This window comes from Corapipo altera, unplaced genomic scaffold (assembly GCF_003945725.1).
Source record: "Corapipo altera isolate COAL_440 unplaced genomic scaffold, ASM394572v1 79, whole genome shotgun sequence".
Taxonomy (NCBI): domain Eukaryota; kingdom Metazoa; phylum Chordata; class Aves; order Passeriformes; family Pipridae; genus Corapipo; species Corapipo altera.
In genome coordinates, this window is record NW_020884927.1 from 849722 (window position 1) to 877604 (window position 27883).

The window sequence follows — 27883 nt, forward strand, 5'->3', positions numbered from 1 at the left end:
TGCCACATGGCTCCTGTTCACTGCCCTCCTTTCTGTATTGCATTCCTACAGTGGCACTTTACAATTACTGCTTTTTTGAGGATGTTTTATTATTTAAATATTGCAGTTTCCTGCCTTCCAGGCTTGTCTGTCTGACAGTCCTTGTTTAGGTCACTTGGAGATACAGCTTTTCAGGTTATTTTATTTCATTCCTTAGAGGCCTCAAGTATGAGCTGCTGCAATACTATTTTGTCATGTGGAATTACCCAGCTCCCCCTCACTTCCCTTCTCCATTTATTTGCAGACCATTTAATACTAGAGTTAAACTACAAACCTAAAGTGAATTTCATAAATAAGACCAACTTTGGAGACAGTCACACCTGTTGCAGACACAGACCTAAGGAAGCTGATTTATAGTAGTTTTCACACTAGAGGGCACCAAGAGCTCATTAAATTTAAGCGTAAACCAATTTTTACTCTCTGTAACACTTCAGTTTTGGGTAGTCTTATTGTTTTTGTAGTGGGTGCCAAAGGTTTCCATTTCTTTGCAACATTTTCTCTGTAGAAATGAAAAGTAATAGTATTCTTGAAAGGATGCACTAAAAGTTAGTGTGTGGGGTTTTCCTTCGTGTGTTTATTCTGTTTGTTTTGGGTGTTTTTACTAAGCAATAATTTGGTTCATTTGTGGAGAAAAGTATAAATTCCACTTGCACTCTTTAATTGCTTTTGATATGGTAATTTTTCACTTGAAGCTGGTAAAGAGGGATATAAGATAGGAAATGACTGGATAGCACCTTATTAAAGTTATCTAATAGAGTGAACATCTGGAATAAACTTTTTAAAGTTGGTAATAAAAGGAAAAGCTGTGAACTGATGTTGCAGACCTAACCTTAAGTTCGAGCTGCTGCATACATTTACATACTGATTCCTGGCATATAGGAAATAGTAGGGAAAAGAAGATGATAAATTGATACTGCCAGTAAGGGATGGATCTCAATGGAACCTTCAGTCGTTTATGTTGGTTTTAAATAGGTAATTTTAAAATATGTGTTAGAATTTGAAGTCTGGACCTCGAAGTGGTGTCGCCGTTTCGGGAGCCCTTTAATTTTGTTAAGGATTCTAGATAGTGACTCTTGGTTAAAACACAGGAACAAGTGGTTTCTGATGACTTTCTGCTCCTCCTAGGAATGGTTCTTCGGTTGCCTTGGAGATGATGGTGCTGCTGATGTAGGGCTGGAGCTGGATGGTGTGGGCAGCATGGACCTGGTGAACGGACAGCCCAGCAGTGTTAACATTGCAGCCACTGCTTCAGAGGTAAGGACTGCAAGCCTCACTTGTTGGGTAATCAAGGACTCCATTTTCACTTTAAATGCGCTAAAATGTTTTCCTTTTAACAGGTTTCGTCCAACAGAGTCATATTTTGTGTGTTGGTTTCATACACCCCCAGTTTAGATGTGAATAGTGTAAGGTTCTGATCTTTGTATACCAAAAGAGAGCATGAGCTAGCATTTACAGCCTTGCCATAGCCAAACTGCCTTTTTTTTTGTGTTCTCTTCTATCACATCTGGACAAGAAAGCTTTTCTTTCAAGTTTTAACAAGAATAGATGCTCTTAGTGCAATAAGCTGGGTTGTGAAAATGTTTTGACAGGTATTTTTGTGTCTGTGTGTATTGAGGGACAGTCTGGCACAGTAGCAGTGGAATAAAGTTGTTCCCTTTGTCTCTTGGACTATATTCTGGCATAGATATGGGGCCCTCCTGCCCACCAAAGCTTCTGCCCCCTAGAAATGAACAGCTTAGAGTGTGTGTATCATCCCAGCAATGGAGATTGGCCTCATCTGCTGGTGCCTCTTATTTTGAAGTTAATATAGTTTTGCATTTGTCATGCATTTGTTAAAGAAAAGAAGGCTTGGGCTGAAGTTAGAACACTGCAAAGTCAATAGTCCTGACTATAGTTGCTTCCTTCACTGGACCTTACCAAAGGTGTTTGGCTTATTTATATATTTACACACAAATTTTGTTAGCAGACGTGTGTGTTACACACTTGCAGGTCCATGTGGAAATGGGAAGCACCACAAACAAGGTGAAAGGAAAACTGGAGTTTTCTGTTATCAAAAGGGTTCACATAATCTCCAGCATAATTTCACAGATATTGTCAACATTTAAGCAAGACAGTTGCCATCAGTCTCCAAGACCATTGTTTGTGTTTATACAATTTTTGTACTTCCCCTGTTTTATGAATCATTGACTGGTTTTTGGCACACACTTGAAAAATTTTCTTGGAGGAAAAGCTACCTTTTTACTCAGCAAAATAGTCTTGAATGTTCATGTGATGTCTGATAAAATTGAGTAAAATATATTTTGGCAAAAATTACATGAATTTGCTTTCAGCAAGGAGTACTTTTTTTCTCCTATTTTGACTAACCAGGAGGAGAGAGGACTTGTAACTGGAATGTGTCTGTAAGTACAGTGGTTACTGAAAATGCCTCCCTAGTTTGGAGTTTTTAGTGGTGTTTTCAAAGGCAGGTTTTTCAAAGAGATTGTACTGTCAGAATCTAATTAAAAGTGGACATGATAATTAAATGAGCGTTTTCTTTATATGTCCTTATCACAGAAGTGCTTAAAAATGGACAAGAGTTTATTTCAAGGACCCATATCCACAGTCTTGAAAACCTTAGCAGTCTGTGTCAGGAGAAACCATGTCCTGGGCTGACTTTTAATTGATAACTTACCCAGCAGAACAATTCTGTGACCTGTGTTGTTTGAACAGAAGTGTTGCTTTTGGGAGCGTGAAAAAAAGCAAAGACAAAAAGAAGAGGAGAGGACCAAAATATCCTCAGTGTTTCTGTTTGTTTCTGCAGAAGAGTAGCAGCTCTGAGTCCTTGAGTGACAAAGGTTCAGCTGAACTGAAGAAGAGCTTTGATGCCGTGGTGTTTGATGTTCTGAAGGTCACACCAGAGGAATATGCGGTGAGCAATTCCAGTCATTTTTATTGCTTTAGGGCTGAATCTTCCTGGCAGCTTTTCCTCTGCTTCTCCAGTTCTGGATACTTTTTGCTTGACTTCTGTCATCCCTGGGTTTTAAAAACAGATCCTGTGCTTTAGTTCTTCATTGTCTGTATTCTGTTTAATGGTAAGTAATCTTTTGGGGCTCTGCTGTCCAGGTGTTTTTCACCCTTTCACATGTAGCATAGACCAAAGATTCTTAAATCTATGTGATGCAGCTTAATTCTGACATGCAGAGTTGCAAGACTATACTGGATCTGTGCTGGGGTTTTTTGTGGAGGTGTTTTAATTTTTAACTCTGTTAATTCTTACTGGAGTGCTTTCTTTTTTTTTTTTTTTTGAGTGTACAGAAAAAGGAGATGTTTAACCAAAACACTGGGTGATTTTTTTTCTTTTTACCCTACTTGTAGGGATTAGGACAGCAGATGGTCCTTCTAAGTACTCAAGTATGCTACTAGAAAGATTGCTAATAACCTATTGCTCTTACTGTATTTATAATTCAAGTGATGAGATCCACGAGGATTTGTCCTGGAGAAATTATCAATACGTGGTATTACGTGTCACAAAATATTCCCATTAAGTTTGTTCTGGTTTGTAATCATTAATAACTATTTCTATTAATTATTAATGGCTAAATTGATTCTAATGAGCACACTGAAAATTTAAAGCAGCTGGATTATGAAGGGGTAGGTACTTGCACATGAAATTCTTCTTGGAGAGTGAATGGGATTTATTCCTGACTGAGGCTCAAGTCATGTGCTTTGGGCCTCTTCTTTGCACCGTTGTCAGGAACAGCTGGGCAATGCATCACCTGCTTTCCCTGGGAAGGCTTTTTGGGGCTGGCTATCCTCTCAGGTTTATCTTGTGATTTCTCTACATAAAGGAAATCTAAGTACTTAGGGGATTTGGGGCTGGGGGCATGAATTCAAGTGGAATTAAGCACTGGGGCCAGAATGAGTTCACTGAATGAAGCAGTGGCTGCTGTGGAGCAGCAGAATAGAGCCATAAGTCTCTGTGGAGTTGCTGTCACTCACTTGGACAGCCAAATATACCAAGGTGCTTTGTCTTGTATCACATTTCATAATCCTTCTGCACTACTGTCTAATCCTTCATCTCTCACATGCAGAAACCTTTCACACTGGATGTTTTAAATGTTACCCCCTTAGTAAATCTCAGCTAGATAAAAATCTGTATTCAGATCCAGTGTTTTTACTATTTTCATATTTTGTCTCAAACTGGGTAGAGTTCCACTCACAAAAATCCTTTAATTGAGAATTTCAAATTAAAATGTTGAAGCTATGCTTATGTTTTGGGTTCATACTACCTGGTATAATTTTGCTGTTTTCTCAGTTCCCCAGGAGAAACATCTTTACTCTTTCCTTTCAAAGTATCTAGTTCTTCATAGCAGGTTTCATTTACTCTAAATGGATATGAAATATCTTACAGGCAGAATTCTGAGCAATTGAGCAGAACCATCAGTGTTCAGCCCTTTGGCAAGGAAATAATTATTTTCATTTCTTTTTCAGTGTTTCATTACACAGCTGCACCTCTTTGTTAATGTTTGTTTCCCCAGGCAGGTTTATCTGCTTTTCCAGTAGCACTTCCTTGCTTTGAGTGCTGCCTTTTTCTGATCATTGTTGCTGAAGGTTGTAGAAGTAAGTAAATTTGCCAAAAATTTAGGTACCTTGGAGGCAAAATACCTTTGACCCTTACACTTGTGTTTATTTTATTGGCCATTTCCTCATTCTTCCTGGGTTTAGTCCTGCCATAACAGAGAAGTGTAAAATCTGGATTTCAGTGTTAAATGTGAGGACTACCAGAGTGACGTTAAGTATGGCCAAGCTCTTGAGGACAGCAGCATGGATTGGGCATGGATATGCTGCCAGTTGCTTTTTCAAAGTATGGGGAAGCTTTTAGTTTAGTGATAGCTCTTGTCAAATGGATGCAGTGCAGACTACAGACATCTGTCACTAGGGAAGGCTGAGTGAATCCTGTTTAAAAAAATATAATTCATTTTGAAGTGGTACACTGATTAAATGATTTGGGGGCTGGCCAAGTACCTTGTTCCTTGAGAGGAAAGGTAATGTGATAAAGCCAGAAAAACACCAATGAAAGCAGGTTGCTGCCCAAGAGCTAGTTAGACAGCTGTCTGATTAATGGCTAGGGAACCTTGGCTGGAATGGAAAAGAATTCCAGTGCATGGGCAGCATAAAGGTGACAGTTTAAGTGACCAAGTCAATGTGAGCATTGTGAAGTCTCATCCTTTATGATAATGTTGCTGTTTGATCAGGTCACTGTGTACAGATGGGACAAACAACCTGGAAGAAAAAGAGCAACAGTCTGAAAGATAATTGTTTGAGATATACTGGAAATAAGACCCATGCTGGTGGTTTCAGTACCAGTGAGACACACAGATGCCTTTTCAGTTCCCACTGACTTAGAGACATCATTGTTATTTCATTTCAAAACTCCATCTGGTTAGTCAGTTAGTGGGTAAGAGGCAAGTTGGACAACAAAAGCTATCACTTGTAATCCTGTATTTTCAAGAAGCTGCTTACCAAGCCAAAGAGAAACCTGAGTGCAGATATTTTTGGTGATTTTCTTTCCATATTCTCCCCTTTGGCAATCATCTTACACTACCCTGAATGTTAGTTATCCTGGTGTGCCTTTCCATGTAATGGTCCTTTGTCTCACACTAACTTCGTAGCAAAAGTCTGCCAGCCCTTCAAGGGCTCCAGTTTGAACAGTAGTGGAAATTCTTGTTGTAATTTAGGTGTAATAATCAGTTATAGGGTTGTTACCAACTGGGTGGTTTAAATTCTTTGTGAGGTTGAAGGCTGCTTTAGAAAGGGCCGAGTTACAGCTGAAATGGGTGAGATCTTCAGGCATAGCTGCTGCTGATTTAAAATGTATAGTTTGCTTTATCACCTTGCAGCTTCCATCCCCCCCTTTCAGGGGATATGTTGGATACCTGCACGTTACATAGATTTTGGGAAAATTCAATGAATACATGAACTAGGACACGTTTGGTTTTTGCCAAGGATTCTGCAGACATCTTTGTAGCTGAAATGGAGACCATCTCTGATGTAAATACTTGCTTTTAGGCTGGTCACTGCTCAATTCTTTATTAGTGGGCTGGAAGCCACAAGCAGGTTGGTGCCAGGATTGCCCAGCGGTGTCTGGCCCGTTGTGTGTGTGCAGGGTCACAGTGAATGCTCCCCATTTTCAGCCAAGGGAGAACTGTGGTTTTCAGCATACAGGGCACAATTTGTGGGGTGGGATATGTCAGTGGTGCAGTGGCAGTGGAAAGGGGAGGCTGAAGGAAAAAAGGAAAATACTCGGGGACATGAGCTCCAAATTAAGGTGCTGGAGAACCTCAGGTTGAAGAAATATTTATTTTTTGCTTTACAGTAAATTCGTATTTCTTAGACAGCTACTGTTTAATTATCTGACCGTTTATTACTTTTTGACTCACTTTTTCATTTTATACTTCAACTTAGCCACGCTGGTGTAAATATTTGAGGTAGAATTAAGGGAAGCGCAGCTGTATAAATCCATTGCTTTTTTTCTTTCCACCAAGTTATCTAAGAAGGATTCTTTATTCTTCACCCTGGTCCCTGGAAGTGCTGTGGAGTAAAATCACGCTGAGATGTATGTGTATTTCTTTCTTTTTGATTCCAGTTAAGCTTTGTCAAATGGTTGTTGGAAGAAGATCCTGCTTATTTTGGAAACAATACACAAATAGAGTTTATTTAAAAACCGTTCGGTCGAAACAAGGAGTTTTTCTCGGAGACATTCTTATGACAGTTAAATATCAAGTTACCTATATCCTGTTAGCTTTACTTTACAGAAGAACATTAGAGTAAACATGTTCCCAGTGAGAGCAAGAAGAAGCAGCTTAATTATGGCATGTGGAGGAGCTATTAATGATAAAAGTTTTGGAGTGGACATTGTGAGAAAACAAGGAGAGTTTCAACACAGGAACTCGAATCCCCTGGTGTTCCTTCTGGACAGCAGAATTATTCTCCTACTGATGCCGTGCTTTAACAGAGACTTAGCTATTTTTTCAGTGAGGAAAAGTGTCCTGGCAGCTCAGAGAGACAGTACTAAGCCAAGTTGGAAGGCTTAAATGTAATTCCTTCTAAAAATTCAGATTAAGGAACAATTTATGAAGTGCTGCTTGAACCAACATGGCTTCAAGGAAAATCAGGTGATGGCAGTATTCTTCAATAACCAAAATGCAGACATGGGATTTTTTTATTTTTTTTTCTTTTCCCAAACAGAAACTTAGTTTTTCGTGTTACACTGAGGGTCTCTGTCCAGGAGCTGTGTGGGAAGTGCACTGTCCTTAGGGTGGGGACATGGCAGGAAAACCAGGAGTGGCCTGGTAGAAAGAGTTCATGCTTGAGAAGGTCTAGGGACTAGAAAGATGGGATCATAGCCCAGATCCAATGGGAATTTTCATAGAGCAGTGTAGAGAGGAGCTTAACACAGTGGTCCTAAATGGAACTAGGAGTTCTTAAGTTACAGGGTTTTATGGAAGGAGCATAATCCAGGTGTACTCATAGAAAAGAGAAAAAAAATCAGGAAATACTTTAAAATTTCATTTTGTTGAGCTTCTCCATATTCCTGAAAGAAGCAGGACACAGAAAAGTAGCTCTTAGTCATCTGGATGTAAAATTTCTGACCTGACACATCTCCCCAAGAGAGGGGTAAAACCTCTTTATACGAAGCTGTGTGGTAATAATTTTAGTAGTTTGAAGTAGTTAATTGTTAACGAGTCCAACTTCTCAACGCCCAGGAGAGATAAAATATGTTTAAACTTGGCTGTTGGAGACTGTCCCCAGGAAAGGTCTTCTGCACGTGCAAAACTCCTGTGGCTGGGCAGGGGTGGGGAAATATCTGCCAACTACTGTTCTGGTGTGTTAATTGGAAAATGATCATTTGCTGTTTTTAAAAGATGGTTTTTCCCTTGTTGAGCTCTTCAAGTGGTTGAGAATTGGGAAATATATTAGTTATATATTAAAAACATACCTCTTCTAATCATGTTCCAGAGCTGTTATCTAGGATCTAGGGCAAACACAGACACAAAAATTCCATTTGGCTCACTCTTTGCCTTGGCAATGAAGGAATACTGTAATATATAAATGAACTTGATAGATATATCACTTCTGGAAGGACAGAAAATATCAAGTTTCCTTATCTTTGCGTAATCAGAATGCTTATTTAAAAGGTAAGTAAGGACAAATTTGAAGCTTTTTATTGCACATGTAATAATTTTTATTTTTTTAAATCCATGCAGCTGACAATCCAAAACCAGAGAAGTTATGGTTGGCCAGCTTCATGTAACAAGTTGATGTGAACACTTATAATTTTGGGGTTGAATATTAGCGCATTAAACCACATTTGGGAGAGGGAAGCTCTCCAGGAATTTGTATTGGCTGGGTTAAGGAGCTGGAGTGAGAAAATGCTGAGTGGTGCATTGTATCTCTTTCACTGCAGGAACCAAACTACGTTGGGCCTTAAATACCCCTGAGTTGGTCGAGGCAGAAGTTTTTTGTTGCTGTTAAAGCTGAGCAATGGCACGTGACATAAAAGTCCTAAATTATTTTTGAAGTTTTGTCATTTCAAGTGCTGTTAATTAGACTGCCAGCCTTTCAGTTTGCTTTGTTTTTTACTTAGCAGTGAGAGAGCACCTTTTTAAAAGGGTAAAAATTCGGCTGTTAGACTTACAAATGTGAGCAAGTTAATGTTTCAAACTGTCTGTTTTGTCAAAGGTATTTTTAAACTCTGAGTTACGATGTCATACATATAAAGGCAAATGGCTTTTTATCCATCAGCTTCAATATTCAGCTCTCAGTGGCTCAATTCTTTTGAATTATGAGCAATTTATTAAGCACTTGGAACTCCTAATGGAAATTTCAAGCTCTTTAAGAAAGGGACTTCAATAAGGGATGTTTCTTGAACAAGTGCTAATGTGATACAGTGTTACTGAAGATTTTAGTAAAAGCAGAAACTTGTCAACTGAACTAGCAAAAAAAAAAAAAAAACACCCTAATATCAACGTGATACTAAAAGAAAGAAGTTCCTCTGTTAAAACTTACTGACCATTTTGAGTTCTCAGGCTTTTTTTTTAACATTTTAATGTACTTAATAGCAATTTCAAATATTTTTAGTAATGACCATTAATCTTGACCCTTGACATCAGCTTTTTCAGTGTCGAGGTGCCCTTTTTAATATGCCCATCTAAAACGTGTGCCTTTATTTTTGATGTAGAAATTTTACTGTGAAGTTCTAATGAAACATTCTATTTCATAAATATTTGGTTTTGAGCCTGTCCTAAAGTAATAATTGGTTTAGGAGTCGCTACTGAAGCAAGCAGTCAAATTTAACTGAGGCAGTTCAGGCTGATGAAGAGGACAGATTCTGGAGGGCTGGGAAGAAAGACATTTGTTTTTAAGCATTCTCTGCTCTGTGAACAGTGCATCAGTGTCCTGGCTCGTTTCTATTGTACTGTTATTGTAATCTTGTTTTAGTAAGGAGGATTTGCAGTGGAATATTAATAACCATTGAAATGCCTGTGTCTTTTGAAAGGATCTTTTAATACACCCTGGATTTGAATTTTATTGAAGTGCCCATTCTTCTCATTCCACCTTCCCAACCCCAACCGATTTTCCTATTGATTTCCTCTGTTGAAAAGCACAGTGATCCATCCCATCAGCCACATATTCACTGGGAGTAACACATTTCTGAGAAAGCTTGATATTCTTAAGCAGGCAGGTGGGAGGCAGGACACTGAGTTTTGTGGCTGCTGTTTCAGGTGTGGCTTCTTCACTGTGGAAATCGAAAGGAAGAGTCAACTCTTCCCAGAATGTGGCTTTCCAGCCACTCTTCCCCCAGCCTGTTGTGATCCCAGGGCAGGACCATCAGTCCAGTCTGGCCACATCCTTGTGCAGAGCCTTCCTGCCCTCCAGCAGATGAACATTTCTGCCCAGCTTGGTGTTGTTTGGAAGAAAGAGCAGCCGACTAAAGCAGAGCCCAGGAAAGAAAGTGTGGTAAAAATGAAACACATAAAGGGCTCATTGCTTCTGTGGTGTTGTACTGCAGAATAGCAGATGATTGTGTGCAGTGTGTTGGTTACAGAAAATGGTTCTGTATGATTTTTTTTAATGCTTATTGTTAGAATTCCTATCCAAAAATAGATTTAGAGGTCAGGGAGATGTGCTACCAAGTGCAGATTGGGTCATTAGAGCAGAGTCTCATTAGAGCAGGTGCATCTTTTTGCACTTGCTGGCTTTCAACTACAGCATCCCAGATAAAATTTTCCTGCAGGGTTGACTTTCTCTGAGGAGCTGTTCTGCCATCCACAGTGTCATTCAGTGGCAGTGGCAATTTGTGAGAGCCACAAACCTGTCAGTGTGTACCCTGGAGTGTATAAATGGGGAGCTGCTGTTTTCAAGGAAATGGGAATAAAGCTGTGCAGCTGACAGCTGAGGGAACAGAACAAGGTCCCTGGATTCATCATTAAAAGGATATTTGTGATATCTAACTTGGATGGCACTGGTATTTCTGGGCTGCCTATGTACTTTTGAAAAGAAATGGTCTTTTCTGACAACCTGTGGAGTCAGAAGGAAATCCTAAAGTGTACAGGATTAAATAAGCTTAAAATAAGGCTCTGTGAATATGTTTCAAAATGCAAAACCCAGTCTTTGACTTTGCACTTTTCAAAGCTAACCAGACATCCCCGAATGAAAACGTGCTCACTGACTCTGAGCTGCTGCAAGAGAGATGGCTGTGTTTAATTTTAACTGTTGCTGAGCAACTGGACAATGACTTGGCTTACTTAATCAAATGTGGTTCAAGTATTGATTGACAAATGTTAGGGATGTTCTGATAGAATCGTGTGGCACCCGGACTAACATTTAGAGTTTGAAGAGAAACTGCCCTTGAGCAGCTGAAGTCAGTTCCTTGTCTTCTGGGGTAACCTCTTCCATGCTGTTTCTAGTTCAAGCTCTGACTTGCATATGTAACTGCAGGGTTATGCTCCCGAGGATAATTTCTCATAATTTGTTTATTATTTGTTTATGCAAAGTTGGGAGCACTTTATTCCCTGGTTTTGCAGGATGACCCTGAGGTAGGAGCCGAAACCTCTGAAATTAGCAACCAAAGGAAAGCCAAATAAGAAAAGAAAACAGAACAAATGCAGTTCTTAATCAGCACAGCACCTTAATGGAATGCAAGGTTGATTTTGATCTTAACTTATGATTTTTAAAATTTTTGTTCCAGGGTCAAATAACACTAATGGATGTGCCTGTATTTAAAGCAATTCAGCCAGAGGTAAGTATTTCATTGGCCTTGTTTTTAAATGTGAATAGTTATGCCAGAATACAAATTCTTGAATTGCAAAGTGCATGTCTATAAATCTTAATTTTTGTCCCAGTTAATACAGCTCTGAGGCAGATGGTTTTTAACAAAAGAATATCTGGAACTAATAGTTTGTTTGGGGAATAATATTGGTATTTAAATATTCAGTTAGTGCTGGAGATGAAGTATCTGGGGTTTAGTGTTTCTGAATGAAAAACATCCTGATTTGATAATTCTGATCATAATGTTTTGGGTTTCACCTGCTGATACCTGTTTAATACTTCATCCTGTCCTGTGTTTCTGTAACTGGTTCATATCCTATTTGGAAAAACAGAAATGGTTGCAATGGCATCTTAACATTCAAGATGTGTGTGATTTGTGTGTCTGTCAGGATAATGTATCAATGATTTGTGCTCTCTGGTTTGTTTTTCTGTGATACCATATTCCTTTCAGATTTCAGCTGAACTTGAACTGATGTTTTCAGGATCTTCACAGTGACTGTAATAAATGATTAATTTTTTCCTTATTTCTGTACCATTAGCATTTTCCTGTGGGCATTGCTTTGCACTTTTGAGGGTTTATTTTTCAGTTTATTGACCATTTTACCAATACTGTGGAAGTCTTTCTCAGGTCATCAGCCACCTTCAGTCTGTCACAAGCTCTTTCACTGGTAGAAGGCTTTGTCATGACACTCTTGTGTCACACTGAACAATACTTAGCTTCCAGTGGAGAAACGTGCTCAATCTCTTGGTTGGGATTATTGATTTCATCATTTGTGTACCTCCAAGATTTTTTGAAAGCTGCTGTTTGATCTGTACTTGAAAATGTTGTCATGATTCAGCTTTTATATGATTTCAGCAAACTATTTCCCAGCCCTTGTGAATTCGTGTGGGTTATTTGGTGGGTTTAATCTTTCAAAGAGCTTCCCATTTGATCTGGTTTGAACTTACATCACAGCAGTGCTTAACATTAGAAAAAGTAGTACACAAACACACACATGAGGAAAATATTTAAAAGAGTCAGATAAAATTGAAAAATGCTTTAAAGTTTTGGAAAAGAGCTTGAAAAAAAGACAGATCCTATTAGAAGATCAGGAGAAACATATTCTGCCATTTGAAAGCACTCTAAAGATATCCAAAAAAACTGCTGGAGCGTAGGTGAATATATCTAGAAAGTAATTATTTATAAGAAATCTGTATGTGTTGCATAAGAAAAACTGATGTGATGTCTTCCCTGGAAAATATCCACGAGGAAGGGTGGCTGTTTTGACTCTTCTCAGGTGTTGATACAGAAGCAGTCGAAGGCTCTGGCAGGGTGCAGGTACCAACTGTCCATCAGTGCTCCCCCACAGCTACTCAGAGGTCCGTGTTCTGATGTGTCTCTAAATTGTGTTAATCCCCTAAGGAAAGGGGCTGTGAAGATCAGCTCTCAGGTCAGAAGAAGCTGGACACAATTAAATTGCTTTTCTCCTGGTCTGCAGAAGGAAAAATCAGCCATGGAAAGACTTACTTTGCCTAAAGGTGTCTTGACAGCAGGTTAATGGGGTGTTGTGTGTTTCTGAGTTTCCTTCAAGTTCCTACCAGACCATGCCCTACCCACGTCTTGATTCAGCTTGTAAATCTTTACCCATCCCTTGACATGTGCACTCGAGCGTTGTGGAATTTGAAATCAGAAAACAAAACAGGATCTGCTGACACCGGTATCAGATTTCAGAGCTCTCATCTGCATGCCCAGTGGGAGATGATGAACAACATTTTTCTCACTGTGCTGAGATTTAAAAGCAGGGTGTTTTACGACTGATTGTTCTAATTCACCAGCAAATCTACATTATACAGGCTCTGAATCTCCCTTTGCTTCCCAGACTTTGTAGAAGGGTACCTGAACGGGAATTTTGAGCCTTTAAATGTGTGTTCCTTAGTTTTCCCAAATGAGGGTTCTGTAAGATGCACTCCAAGATGCTTAGTTTTAAAATTGCTGGAGATGACTTTTCACCATCTTTAGAGTGTGTGAGCAGTATTTTTTTAAATGTTTTTTAATATTTTAAATTTACTGTGTTGCATCTTCTTCATTGTATGAAACCATGTTTTTTAATTATTATAGGTCGCTTTTCTTTTAAAGCAACATCAGAACTTCATCGTGGTTATCTTAACAAAAACCAAAGCTGAGTAACACTTTCCAGAACAATATATAGTAATGTTACTTTTAACATCAAGATCAATGAACATACTCATGGCACACAGTTATATACTTCTGTAGCTTTGCCTCTATCTGTGGCAAATCAATCAAATTATTTCTATCTGTATGCAAATTTCATGCCCATATTGTGGGTTCAGGTGTGTGCTCGAGTTCCTGCACACAACCCACTACAAGTCACCATCTCATGCTTGTGAAAACACAGACTGGGAACTCAGTGCTGCTCACAGAACTCGGGATTAAGGAACAGTGGATCACTTTACATTTGGGATGAGCCAGAAGCGGGGCCTTGACCTGTTACCACGGCTTGGACATCATGTAGTGACATGACCCTGTGCCTGAGCTTTAAGCAGGCTTTTATCACTTCTGGGGGTTCTGGAAACAACCTTTCTGCATCCCAAAAAATGCCTGCAAGTTACTTCTGAGAAAAGAAATGAGAAGGAATCACTGTTTCTCTGTTAATTAATAATTAGCGGGTTGCAGTATAAGAAATTAATAATAAAGAACACACCTCTCTGACATAAACTTCTGTCTGTATGAAAGCAGCCAATTTGCATTTTAATTTTTGGGATACAAAAAAAAAAAAAGGGAGTTGCCCCAGTCAATGACAAGGTTTTTCTCTGTTCCCTGGGAGTGAGAAGGGTCATGTTGTTTTTTTTTCTCTCTTTCTTGTAGTGGTTGTGGCTTTCCAGAGAGCAGTGACTGTGAAACAAAAAGGAGTCCCAGACTTGCTCAGTTGTACTGCTGGTAGTTGTGTTAACATTAACCAAGGGCCAGATGTCCCCTTGCAGAACACATCAGCTTGCTTTTATTGGAAAATCTGATTACTTATTTTACGTATTTTAGTACATCATCCAAAATTATTTGCCCATATGTACTCACATTGAAAGTCTTTAGTGGGTTACTGTCTTTAACCTCTTCATCCCCTCTGCTTCACCAGGCTAGGTGGTGACAAAACCCCTCACTTATTGAATATTCTTAATCTCTGATAATTCTGAAGTTGTAGAATGGTTCTGCTGTTAATCCTTGCTTTCTCTCACCTCTTTTGGACTCTTTCACTTTGACCCATATAAAGCCTCTAGTGAGAAACACAATCTCTCTTTCTGCCATGTAATACAGGTAATAATTTTAGTGTTCCCATAGTATTTTGTTAAGGAAAATAAAATTTTCTATGTATTCAAAAAGGAATAAAAACCAAAAAGAGCTATGAAGGAAGTTCAGGGTTTTATTCTTGATCCTAAATCTTTCAGGTTTTCACTTCATTTTAAATGTATCACATAAAATAGGAAATTGGTGGTTGTAGTGATATAGCTCCTGTGCCCGAGTTGACTGGCAGACTAAAGAAGTAATTCTGGTGAACACTTCAGGTTTGAAATTTGTAGTGGAAAAAGTGGAATTTTCTAGAGGAAGACTGAGAACCATACCTGAAATAGAGTAAAGGAATAGGCAGCAGAGTCTGTTTAGCAGAGAAATGAGTGTTTTACGAGGGACAGTGAGTTTGGACAAGCTGGTTCTAGCAAGGGACAAGAGGGTCTTAACAAGTGTCCCCTGGAGCAGAGGGGTCAGTCAGGAATGCTGGGAAACTGGACAGGCAGCAAAGGGAAATGACTCTTATTTTAGTTTATAGACAAGAGAAAAGAAAGCTGCCTGTACAGGGGAGAGAGGTCTTGCTAGTGAGGTGGAGAAGCATTTCTTACATCTCCTTAAAGGGAGGGGAAAAAACTGCTTTTGGCACTCCCAGAGCTCTGTGTCTGTCCCTGGATGTGGGGTAGGTGTTGGCTTAAGCTGTTGAACTGATAGCACAGGCCTGAGGGCCTGCATGGCTGTGCCTCCACACCCCTGGAAAAGGACTTGGATGTGTGTCTCTGCAGTCAGGAGCAGTATCTCTTGTTTTGCAGTGTCCAGTGTGCTATCTGCTTCCTCTCAAGAGCCAAAGGATTCCCAAATTTGTTGCTGCTGATGTCTGCACCGTGTGAGCCTTCAGTTGTGCAGGGCCAGGGCAATGGGGCACTTATTAACATACCAAATTAAAATAATGGGACATATCTTAGATTGAGTTAACCAGGTGTATCTTTTCAGTAGACTTTTAAGTCTCTTCAGAAGGTGATTAAACACAAAAGAACATGTTGCTCTCTGTCTGAGATCCACATTTAAACCAGGATTTTCTGTGGTAAAAAAGTGAATCTCCTAGTAAGAGGTGAATTATCAAAGTGCCTAATTCAACAAAAGATGGATTGTAAAAGTCCAGTAACTCAAAACAATTCAGAAATTACACTTGTGGAATACTAATTTGCCAAAGGAATCAGAACCAGTGTAACTGTATTACTTCAATGTATTGTTGCTCTGTTAAGTTGTTTTGAAACTGAAGAGATTTGTGTCTCTACATGACTCTGAACATGTGTTATGCACTAAATTAAAGAAGTGAATTTTCATCCTTGTTCTCCCAGGAGCTGGCAAGCTGTGGCTGGAATAAAAAAGAGAAATACAGTTCTGCACCAAATGCTGTTGCTTTCACCAGAAGATTCAATCATGTGAGTTATTTTTTTCCAGCCTTATTACATGTACACACTTTGAAAAGTCTGTGGGATTAAGTGTTCTGGCACATCACTTTTATTTTGGATCACAGCTGATTACTTGAAAACTTAAGGAACTCCTTATAGCAGGCACTTTATCTAAAGGATGTATAGAAAGTCCAAACCAATACTGAAGAAATAGCTGTGATTCTGTTTTAAATAGCAGTAATTGGTGAAAAGTGCCTATTTTCCCCATAAATGCTGGCTGTCCTTTATATAAAGAGAGAATCATAATTGCAGGTTAAATGCTTACCACGCAGGATTTCTGGAGTAGTAATTAGATGTAATTTCCTTCTGTGTTAGTATCTTTTGCTTCACATAGATGCTTTTGTCCCCAGAAATAGAAGCCTGCTGTCAGGATGGTTACCTTTTTAAGGTGATTCTAGTCAAACTTTAAAAACTCTGAACAATTTTTCTGTACAAAATTTGCTCTTTAACTCTCTATTTGGCAGACTTTTTTCAAGGTAATTATTTTGGCAGGACTTTTTCAAGATTTTCAGGTAGTGTGTTTGAGATTTATGCTTTTCCTACATAACAATTTCTCTGCATAAAATCAACCCTTAAAAGAAGAACAGAATTTTTAGCTTTCTCCACAATTAAAGCTGTAGGACTCCAGCTATGTAGTTGGCCAACTAAGTTTCAAAACTGTAATGCTTTTTAAGTAATGCTGTATTTTCTCTTGCAGATGAAGTAATTCTGTTCCTCTCTCCTCTTGTAAATGTTTAATAGTGTCTCAAACTTACAAGCTCTCTTCCAGATCTAACCTCTGTACCCAGTCTCAGACCTAGAGAAATCTTTGTTGTTCATCTGAAGCTCAGACCAAACTAACCTTTTCAGTTTTTTGGTTTTTTTCCTCTATCAATTCTTGTGTATTTTCTCACTTTTCATGATTGCTCACATTCAGGAATGACCAAATCCTATTTCTTCTCATCAAAAACACAGAGAATATGTCTTAACCTTCTAATGACTGCAATCCTTGCCTGGGTGTGGGCTTTGGACCTGATTTTCCACTTGACCAAAGAGAAAATGTTACACTGCAAACTTCTTGTGACCACATCATCTGTTGAGATCTGATGGGGGGGTTGGTTGAGGATTTGGGGTTTTTTTGTTCGTGTTATTTTTTTTGTGGTGGTGATTTTCTTGCATTTAGTTGACATTTTCTTAATATAGCTTTTCAAGTTACTCCTGTTCAAGTGTATAGACTGGTGTAAAAACATCAATACTTTTGATATTAATTTCATTGATACAGCACTGATTCCACCATTTGCTGTCTTGGTTATTCATGGAAGTTGTCTCTTCCAAGAAATGTTCATTTTGCTGAATATTCTGGGCTGGTTTTGTAGTAAAGGCCATGTTAGCCAGTTACCTCATCAAGGACCCCACTTCTCATTTTTTATTATTTAGGGTACTTTATACATACCAAAGAATTGGTAAAATGTGCTCAGCAGCCAGAAGGAAGGAGGGGAAAACTTACAATGGGAATAAGGACTTCCACTTCTGGCATCAAGGAAAGCCTTGATGAGTCTTATTTGTGTATAGTAGGAGTAGACAGGGACAAGGATTGTTTCAACCCCACTTACCTGGGGGGTTCTAAATCTTAAGTCCTAAAATAAGGAATCAGGAAAATCACTGCAACTTTTGGCCTTCTCAGGCAGGAACACATTTCCTCAAACTTCTTTTAACCTTTGAAATTTCCCAGGGTTTAAATTATGCATTATGCATCTGTCTCTTCTCCCCCCCCAACCTGTCAAAAGAAAACCATGAACAGCTCTCACTTTTTGACTAAAGAGAATATTAAATCACTAACAACTTCTTCACAGCAGATTGATCTGCTGGTAGCATTTTGGAAGCAGCAGTGATTGTGTGTAGGTGATTGCAGTCCACTGAGGATGCAGTCGGGTATTTCCAGCGTGAGTTATGTGATAATTATTTGTGGTGCCTGTAAAAACAGATCCAGTTCAGGGAAGAGAAATCAATTGACTTGTTCCATGCCAGGACTCTCTTATTGTCAGTGAATACATTGGTAGGTGGTACTCCACAGAGCTACACATTTACTAATGAGTATTGTTTATAAATAATAATTTCTTATTTTTTTTAAAACTCCGATTTCTGCCTTTTTCTGCTTCCTTCTGAAAGTGAGTCGTGTACTTGCCCACTGCTGCTGTTACTGGTAAATCTGTCAGAGGGCACAATTGCCAAATTTACTGCCTAGATCATTGTTCTACGTTTTGAAAATAAGCATTTATCATATGTTTCAAACAAACACAGTTTATCCAAGGTAGCTGTTTGTGTCAAGGTCACTGTTGCTCTCTTGGTTGTCAGATCATCTCTATTGAAAACCTCCTTCTTGAGGTTTTTATTCGAGTGGGGATGGAACTGTGCTGCCACAGAGCTCAAAATATCAGAGAAATTAGTCAACTAGATTCAAAACACTGGATCAGTTTTAAAGCAAAAGATCCCTCTTGCAAAAGGCAGATTTCGTGTTTTACTGACTCTGGTTTGGGGGTTTTTGTGTCTTTTTTTTTTAACCCAAATGCAAACATTATGTGTAGGAGAAGTTTGTCTTGAATATCGTGGTGTTGCTGGATTGCAGTGGATTTGACTGGGGTTATCAGAAATTAAGAAATGGAATGGTGAAGAGGCTTAGTGTGCATGGGAGATACTTGGAAGAGAAATTGAGAAACTATTAAAGAGAGGTTCTCAATTTTGCCTGTCTTCTAATGAGCACAGAAAGCATAACTAGCTTTGGAAGCAACAACTATGAACTTCAAAGCACCAGTATAACAAAATTAGTATTTCAGATAAGGCAAACATGGGATAATTTAAAAAGCTCAAGATGTGATTTAAGAACAGATATGTTCTAAAGTTAAGCCTGTTTTTCTAGGTTGACCTTAATAGGAAAGAATATAAATGTACAATTATATGTCAATATAAATGCTGTTTAAATGCTGGTTTGAACTGGTATCAAAGGCAATGAGTCATCCAGCTGATTGATATTGGTAGAGTAACATTTAAATGCAGTGAGAGAGGATTTGAAGCAAGATAACCACAATATATGGAACAAATACTTATGATTTACATGAAGAATTAATGTAAGGGTCTATTTAAATTATTTCTTTTTCAATGCTTGGAATACATTAGATTATGGGGCTCTCTAAAGATGCCAGTTAATAGACAAGACCAGCCAAAAACCAGTGTCTGTGTCGGTAAAAACACATCAAAGCAAAGTGAAAGTGGTTGCAATGGAAGTGATGAAGTGTGTTTAATTCTGTATCTCCTGCTTATTCTGTCTCTGAAGGGACTGGCTGGCTCTGAGCTTCCAAGGAAGTTCTGCATTTTCTTCTGGTTTGGGTTTGTTTTTTTCCTGCAAGAGCTTGGAAGTGTTGGGATAGGTGTGGCTGGGATTGGGATGGAAACCAGGCTTCCTTGGATAAACAAGGGCACTCGTGTGGCACTCGTGTGGCACAGTCACTGTGATGCCAGTGAACTCCCATAGAAGTCAGGACCAACAGACTAAATTGGTTTTTTCATCGTCATGAAAATGCTTGAGCATTTCCAGTGTTTTGAGCAAGTGTTTCACAGTCTGGGCTGTCAAAGCATTCTGCTGTTACACGGACACTCTGTTAACCTGAAATCAAAGAGATTTGGGCTTTTAAGGCATGTGTTGTCTCTCCCTGATTCTTTATGATACAAAAATCTATGTTAAAAATTTAAATTCCTTTGATCTTCAAAGGGAAAGCATCTCCTTAGAAAGTCGTTGGTCAGCCAAGGGAAAAAAGTTCTTTTTCTCAAACTGTGAAGCTACAGCAGAGCATCAAACTGAGGTTAAACTTTTTTTTTGACAGAATTTTGAAGTACTGTCAAATATTTCATGTATTCATTACTTCTGTATTTTATGGAGAACCATTTTTTGTCTGTGAGGACAACACAGTTTATCTGGAGATAGTTTACTTAAAAAAGGAATGGAAAGAAAATGAAGAAAAAAGAAAGGAAACAGAAACCTGAGCTCCATGGTGAATTCTTTCCTGGCTAATACAGCCTTAGACAAACAGACCAAAGGAAAGTGTTTGTCATGCAAGATGTTTGTGGGGATTTTTCTGTGGGTTTTCTTGTCATTCTTTCATTTTTCAGTTCCAAAGAGCTGTTGTGTTTTGACATCCCAGTTGTCATCAGATCACTGTAACTTCACTGCAAATGTAATCCTTTTGGGGGTGTGGATCTTCTCATGCTGTTCTCTGTCATACTGGACAGAGTGAAAGAGGATATTTCATTTTTTTAATTGAAGTTTCAGGCAGGAACCTAAACACACACACAATGTTAGTTTACAAGAAGCTCTTTAGCATCACTTAAAAATCAAAGCAACGTGACAGGTTGAAAGGTGTTTGGGTATGAGAAGGTACATTTCTTCCTACACCATTTCCAGTAGTTTTGTAAATACCACTCATGCTGTATCTTGATAATTCAGTTTTTCCTAACTTGTAGTGAATACATGAATAAAAGCTGCAGTATTTGTTCCTAGTGGCTAATTCTTTGCTACTGCTTTATTACAGTTATGAAGGTGTTTATTTTTTATCATTCTTTGTGGGGGCAGAGGGTGGGCGAGGGGGAGGAGCAGAGAAGAGAAAATATTAGAATTTAGACATGTTAACAAAACACTTTTAAAACATAGGTTTTCTGAGTCATTCATTGAAGTATGAAATGCAGCAACTGTCCTTATACCACACTGGATAAAGCAGTGATTTTACACCACAGTGAAGTTAATCCTGTAAAACTTACCCAGGAGTCTGGTACCGTGCTCTCAATTGGCAGGTGATTGGTATAGCCAGAAATAAGAGTACAAACTATAAACCAGGTTATAGCAGGGACTTTCTACCTTGTGTTCCAGTTTTGTTCAGGATTAATTTTTTTTGGAGGTGTTGGAAATGTCAGTGAACTGCAGCTGAAGCTGTTTAACTCATCTGAGAGTTGGGTAGTGCAGCTTTGAAGTTGTGGAAGAGCAAAACCAACGAATATAACTCAGTTTTAGTGTTTATATTCCTTCAGTTTGTAGACTTCTAATAAAATTTCTTCACGATTTTGTTTTGCTGGGAGGGCATTGTTTGAAGTTTGAGAGTCTTGCCATTTGGTTTGTGTCTGTGAGATCTCACCCTCGAGCTCAGCCTGAAATCAAGGCTGTTTGCATAGACTGTACTTCTGTAAAAATAAATAAAACTATTCAGTGTTATGTTGAAACCCTGTATTTTCTAAAAGGGAATTTTTCTACCTTCTAGGTAAGCTTCTGGGTTGTTAGAGAGATTCTGCATGCACAGACTTTGAAAATACGAGCTGAGGTTTTGAGCCACTACATTAAAACTGCAAAGGTAAGAATTTGGCTTGGGAAGGGGTCTGTGGGATTCACCACAATTAAAGGTTTTATACCTAAGTTGGTCAGTGCAAAAATACATGTGGGGAAATATTTATCTGAAACCTGATTTAGTTTAATTCAGGTAATGCAAAGATGCTTTATTTCACATATTGTTTATAAAAGAGTATAATTTACCTGATGTGGTTTTTAAATCGGTTAAACCAAAATGCTGTGTGTAGAATCAGTTCAAACAGCATCAGTCAGAACAGAAATGGTTTGTTTGCCTTTACCATTGGAAGGAAAGGATTTTTTATCTCTTATTCCAATTGTGTCATGAATAATACCAAGTTAATAAATACGGTTTCAAAAATATACTTGAATTCCAAAAAACATTTTGGAGCTCTCAGTGTTTCCTAAAGCCTTTTGGACTGACACTCCTAAGAAAAGGGTCAGCAAATCTTGAGTGATGTGTAGGTGAACCAGAGTCCTGGCCCTTCAAAGCAGAGTGAAACTTCTTCACTGTAGTGAGAAGAGGGGGATGTTTTTCAAGTGTTTGCTGTCAGATGGTGGGTGCCTGTAACTACAACTGAGTGCTGTGGCTGCCTTGGGTTACCTGTCACGAAACATGTACAACTTTATGTCAATAATTTTGTATTCAAATGCGTTCCTTGTCTTGTTTTTAATGAAATAATATTTTACTTCTGTAGCATTTGACTTGGTTCACATGCAGCTGCTAACATGAAGTTCCTGCAGTTAGTGCTGTTGGAAGGATTTCCTGTGTACCCCAAAGCTGTTATCAAAGCAGCTTGGTGCCAGAGGTCACACTAATGAACTTTTCTTCAGAGAAGCTGTGAATCCACTCCACAGTGAATTCTTTGTGCTGACATCTATTGTAGAGCTCACAGAACTTTAGTGGTGTCTAATCCATATTGCTTTATGCATGAACTAATTGGACCTAATAGTTACATTCCCCCAGAGTTCCCAGACTATCCTGGCAGGTGATGACTTCTGTTTCAATGCTGGCAGCAGCTGGGAAAGCCCTTTTTTTTCCTTTTTTTAATCAACTACACTGTCCTTGAGGAGAAAGGACTTTACCTTGTTTGGGGATCTGTGTGGGAGTAAGGATTATCGTGTAAGTGGAGGGACAAACTCCAGCAGGACTACTTGGAAGAATAGCAGGACTAATGGTATAGGATAAATATCCACCCCCTTCCACCTTGCCCCACAAAACAGTGATTTTGCCCTTTACACATGGTTACCAAAGAATCCTCCCAAAAGAGGATGAGTAGAGGGAAGCACTTCATCAGTTGGCGTGGGCAGACTTCCACTGTCAGTAGAATCGTGGGGTGCTGAGCACCCAGACTGGAATTGCTCTTAGGGTGCCATTCCTGAGTAATGCCCACGAGTACTTTGTTCTGTAGAAGCTGTAAGAGGAAATCATTTGCCCTGCTCCAAAACTGTTATCCAGAAAACCATCCTTGTGGTATCATTTTCATCCTTCCAAACAGAAGGTCTCCTTTGATATTCAGCATTTACTCAGGGTCGTGTTACACCAGCTGGTTTTGTCCTGTTACCTCGTGAAAGGCCTCCTAAGCAGGAAAACTTTGGTAAGCTAAGTTTCAAGCAGGAAAAAAGACTTCCACCATTTTGTGAATTGGAAGGGTTCCTTATTTTATCTGTCTGGAATACTGACCTACCTTGGTCACTGTTCCAAATGTCTTCAGCAGGATTTGCAGTACAGTGGTTGAGTACCCATTTCTCTATATCAGAGTCTCTTTGTTAGAGATAAAACCTCAATTTGTGTGCACTCCAACAAAAATGCCTGAATGTAGTTTGGATATTTGGGTGCTCATATCTGTCAGAACAATTGATATTGCAGAAGAGGTAACAACATTTTCTTCCAGACCATTTTTAAGCTTCTGTGACAGGACCAGTTGGCCAAAGCAGATTGATGGTTTTGGAGACAGAGGGAAAGGAAAAAGGAAAGGGAGGGAAATTCCAAATATGTAAGAAAAAGCACTTAACAACAGTGTTGTGTAGAAAGTTTTAAAGCAAATTCCTTTACCCTGATGGCTTCTCTGCTCAGTTTTGATCAGGTTGTTGCTTTCTACTGGTTAGTTGTCATACCCCCAAATTACCCTTCAGTGAGAGGAGTACTCCAGGTATGTGGCTTTGGAAATTTACCTTCTTGATTTCATCCTGCAACACTATTTTTTGGGTGCTTTGGTGCAGCCTTGGTAGCTGCATAAACTTTAAGTACTGCCATGATTACCTCATTCACCACTGGGTTATCCTTTCTGGCACGTTAAGTTTTAAAATACCGTCGAATGCTATGAAAGGAATTTGTTGGGCTTGAATGTCAGAAAATTTCTGGCACTTCTAATGTATTACTCAAGATGTATGTCTATATAGGTATTTTTAAGGGTTCTCTGTGGGCTATGAAACAGGTAGTACAGTCTAATTCAAAACCATGTAGACACAGTAATGAAAAATTAGGAGGTTCCATAAAAGTGGTCTGGATGCACAGCAGTTCTCTGTAACTCTTCATTTTAGAACTTGCAAGATTTCCTCATTTTTATATTGTTTATTCTGCAATCATTATTGGCAGCACTTGGAATGTTGTTTATTGTCGTTATACATGTATTTTTTGTCCTCAGAAACTGTATGAGCTGAATAATCTCCATGCACTTATGGCAGTGGTGTCAGGCCTGCAGAGTGCTCCGATCTTCAGGCTGACCAAGACGTGGGCGGTGAGTGGAGCACAGCAGAGGGGGGTTGATTTATTCTTAGGAAAATACAACATTCTTAATTTATTTGTAGGAAAATACAACAGTCTGTTTTCAAGGATGCAGTAATCATTACAGATAGTTTTAATTTTATTCTACTCCGTACATAATGCTCCTGGTTCCTCTGAAGTCTGTGGCTTCCTCTTGAATATTTTTTTTCCATTCTGGCATAGAAATATTTTCCTTTGAAAAATAGTTCCCTACAGATTCTGCTAAATGCAGAGGCTTCTAATTTGGCCAGAAGCTATTTTGTATTTAGTTGCTGGAAAATTCTGAATGCCAAAGTGGGTCATATTTTAATCGTTTAGGGGTTTATGCTGTTGGAATTTTTCTTTTGCTATGGAGAGCAGATGTTCAGAAACTCTTGATTCAGTTGCCATAAAGAGATTTGTTGTTTCTCTGACTGATAACTAAATCTATCACTTTTCCTCAGAGTTCTCAGAATTATTTTCATAGTTCTAATTGCATTAGACAGTATATTTGTAGTTCTGCATTTGCACAGTTGTGAAAGAACAGTGTTCTTTGGAACCATGTTTATTTGACATCTGGTTTTTTGACTGCCATTAATATAATTTTTATATAGTATCCTTGATAAGAAGAATATCAGGAATTACTTTTGCTCATTGATGCCTCAGAGCTTAGAAAATAATCCTTGAATCAGCCATACATTGTGTAGTTTTCCAGCTGTTTCAGATGAGCTGTGACATGAAGTGTGACAGAAATATTCAGGTGACTGAAATACTCCTGTGCAAGGGGTACATATAAATAGATCATTAAAAAGAGGTGGAAATTTTCACAGAAGACATGTCAGTGCGTCCTTGGATGTTACAAAAAGTGTTTCTTTGATAACTGCATCATAATGTTGTTCAGTTGATAAACGTTACCAAAAGTGAATATAATTCACTCCTGCTGAGATACTCATCTGGAATTCTGGGCACATTTTCCAAATGCACAGTTAAGTAAGACATTGCTTCTGCATACCAAAAAATCTCTCCAAGGAAATGTTAATGAAATTAACACTTCAAAATGATCTCGAGGAGAACTTCTGCTTCTCTGATGTTGTCGTGTCAAGGAGTTGATGCCTCAACAGTTTTACGAAACTGTGATGCCAAATTGATTTTTAAATCTCTTTTTGCACATGACTCTAAATAAATGTAACTATAACCATAAATCAATAACAGCTATATTAGTTGCTACCATGATGATGCCATTCAGAACTGGGAGTCCCCTGTTTCTTTTCCTGCTTGGTTGTGCACGTGTTTGCACTTAGGAGGATTATTTGTTTGCTGTTGGCACATGTATCAATGTTTAAAGTTCACCCCTCTTCCAGCCTCTGAAATGCCAGGTAGCTTCTCCCACATTTCTGCAGGTGTTTGATTTCTCATATAACCCCAAGCACTTGCTTCTCCTCATCTTACATAAACCTTTGCAAATTGAAGTTGCAGGAGAGCTCCCAGCGCTGTGCACTGCAAACTGACGTAGTTGTCCTTGTCCTGGAGGTTCAGTTTATAAATTCTAAAAGCAATTCTAAACCATTGGCTTTCTGTGTATTAAAAGCAAGAAAAGGCACTTCAAACCATTATTGGAGTCACCAAGTCATTTGAGTAAGTTATACAGTAACTCTCCAAAACCTTCAACGAGGAAGGATTTCTTCTGCATTTCTGAGATTGTTTGTAGCAACCCTCAATCAACTCGACTCATACAGTCAGGAAAATAGCTGCAAGTGTATTCATCCCCTGAAAAATAAAAAAAAAAGGCCACCTAATATGGTTGGAATCTAGAGTAGAAAGGAGCCATTAAATATTTGCTTGGTAATCTAATGTTCCTAAAAAAGATGAAATTCATGTCTTCTGACGGTATGTCTGAATTTGCCTGAGATTTGTCTCGCCCGTTGCCTGCACACACTCTCAACTCTGGAGAATAATAAATGCTACTTTTAGTGTGTGATTTGCCCCATTCAGAACGGGAAAAGAATTGTGAACCTTGCCAGAAAGGTCACAGAATAGAATAGTCAACTTCAATTAATGTAAAGGAATTGTAGATGACCAGCGAGGATTTGGGCAATGTAAGCAAATAATCATTAAAATCTGAAGGGAGGTGAGTCCTGTCCCACTCTGCCAGCACCCTGAAACCTCATCACCCCTTTCTTGCATTTCAAAAAGGTTGTGCTCAGGGTTGGCACATTCTAACTAGAAAGCAAAAAGCAATTTAGAAGGCTCTCAGTCCTTTCCTGCTGCTATAAACTGTCAGCCTTAGCTTTTATTGTCTCTGCACGTGTACTTCTCTTTAGTGTTCTTTGCATCCTTTGAGCCCAAGAAACAGAGGAAGAAAAATTATTTAAAAAAGAAGCAGCTCCAAAACTGAAGAACTAACAACTGCCCTCACAGAAAACACCTTTAATGTGCTTGGCTTCTCTGTGCTTTTCTCCCTTAATGCAGGAAGTGGAGGCATGATGGGAGTTGCCCTGTGAGCATAAGGGGAAGTTACACAGGGTCAGCATGTCATAAGATGATCCAAAGAGCCTGCTCATCCTTATGGAGTAAATGCTGTAATTTTGAGGGAGGTTGTATTAAAAAAAAACCCAAGCCAATAACAACAACAGTGGGCAAATGGAAATGTGTGCTTATAAGGATAAAAGAGAAATCATAATGATCAAATTTAAGCTTAACTGGTTTTCCCTTCTTCTTTCTTTCCCCAGTTACTGAGCCGGAAGGATAAAGCCACCTTTGACAAGTTGGAGTATGTTATGAGTAAAGAAGATAATTACAAAAGGCTTAGAGACTATATCAGCAGCTTGAAGATGACTCCTTGTATTCCCTATTTAGGTAAGTTGGAGCATATTTCTCCAGTAATTACACAAACAAAACACCATCTTTTAAGCATTCATGAAACTGTTTCTTTTCTTCATTAAAGAGTCTGTAACCCCAGTTGATTCTGGATACTCTGTATGTGGCAAGACAGAATTTCAGCAAGAAAATACCTGTTAAACCTCACAAACACTTCAGGTTTTACATACAGTATCAGTTTGCTAGGAAATTGTTTTCCCACATGTTGTACAAATACACTGATTGACTTCTGGAGAAGTGCTTAAATTGTTACCCCTGCTAGTGCCCTTACAGCTGAATACTTGACTGTTATAAAAATGAGGGCTTTTAATTTATGAGATGCTATAAATCATCAGCCTCTGAGATAAATAAATGTACATCTTGGGGTTTGGAACATGCTAAAATCTGGAGATATTGCTTCATTAGTTACACCAAGGTGACAAGAGAAACAGTGTTATTATGACTGACTCAGCTTTATGGAGTAATTATTAGTAAATTACATTCCTGTATATCTAAAAACTAGATAAATGTGTTTAATATGCATTGGTTTTGTTGCCAAGCTAATCTAGTGTTAGTTAAACTAAGACATTAAAGTGATCAGTGTGCTTTTCTTTAATGTAGCTTTTGTTTGATACCTTTAAGATGTTGGTAGTCACATAAAATTAAGGAAATGTGTATTCCAATTTTTGGTACTTCTGCAGGTATGAGTAGCTCTTACACCTGAATTCCAGATGACTTCTTGTGGTCACTAAGACCTCTTAAACTGTAATATCTTTGTTCCTGAAGTCTGATACTTCCTTTACTCAGCTGGGCTG

The 27883-nt window shown here is 38.7% G+C and overlaps 1 protein-coding gene across 7 annotated transcripts in view; it reads left to right on the forward strand.

The window, feature by feature from the left end:
• Positions 1 to 27883, forward strand: part of RALGPS2 (Ral GEF with PH domain and SH3 binding motif 2) — a 107399-nt gene that overhangs the window by 21808 nt on the left and 57708 nt on the right. For 5 of the 7 annotated variants that reach the window (XM_027658444.1, XM_027658439.1, XM_027658442.1 and 2 more), the window contains exons 2-8: positions 1165 to 1293; positions 2819 to 2947; positions 11270 to 11320; positions 15988 to 16071; positions 21384 to 21473; positions 24115 to 24207; positions 26942 to 27068. In XM_027658444.1, coding sequence (XP_027514245.1) covers positions 1237 to 1293; positions 2819 to 2947; positions 11270 to 11320; positions 15988 to 16071; positions 21384 to 21473; positions 24115 to 24207; positions 26942 to 27068 — 631 coding nt within the window. In that variant the 5' untranslated portion in view covers positions 1165 to 1236. Of the gene's footprint in view, positions 1 to 1164; positions 1294 to 2818; positions 2948 to 11269; positions 11321 to 15987; positions 16072 to 21383; positions 21474 to 24114; positions 24208 to 26941; positions 27069 to 27883 lie in introns of those variants that run through there. The other 2 variants (XM_027658441.1, XM_027658443.1) reach the window with 1 other exon arrangement.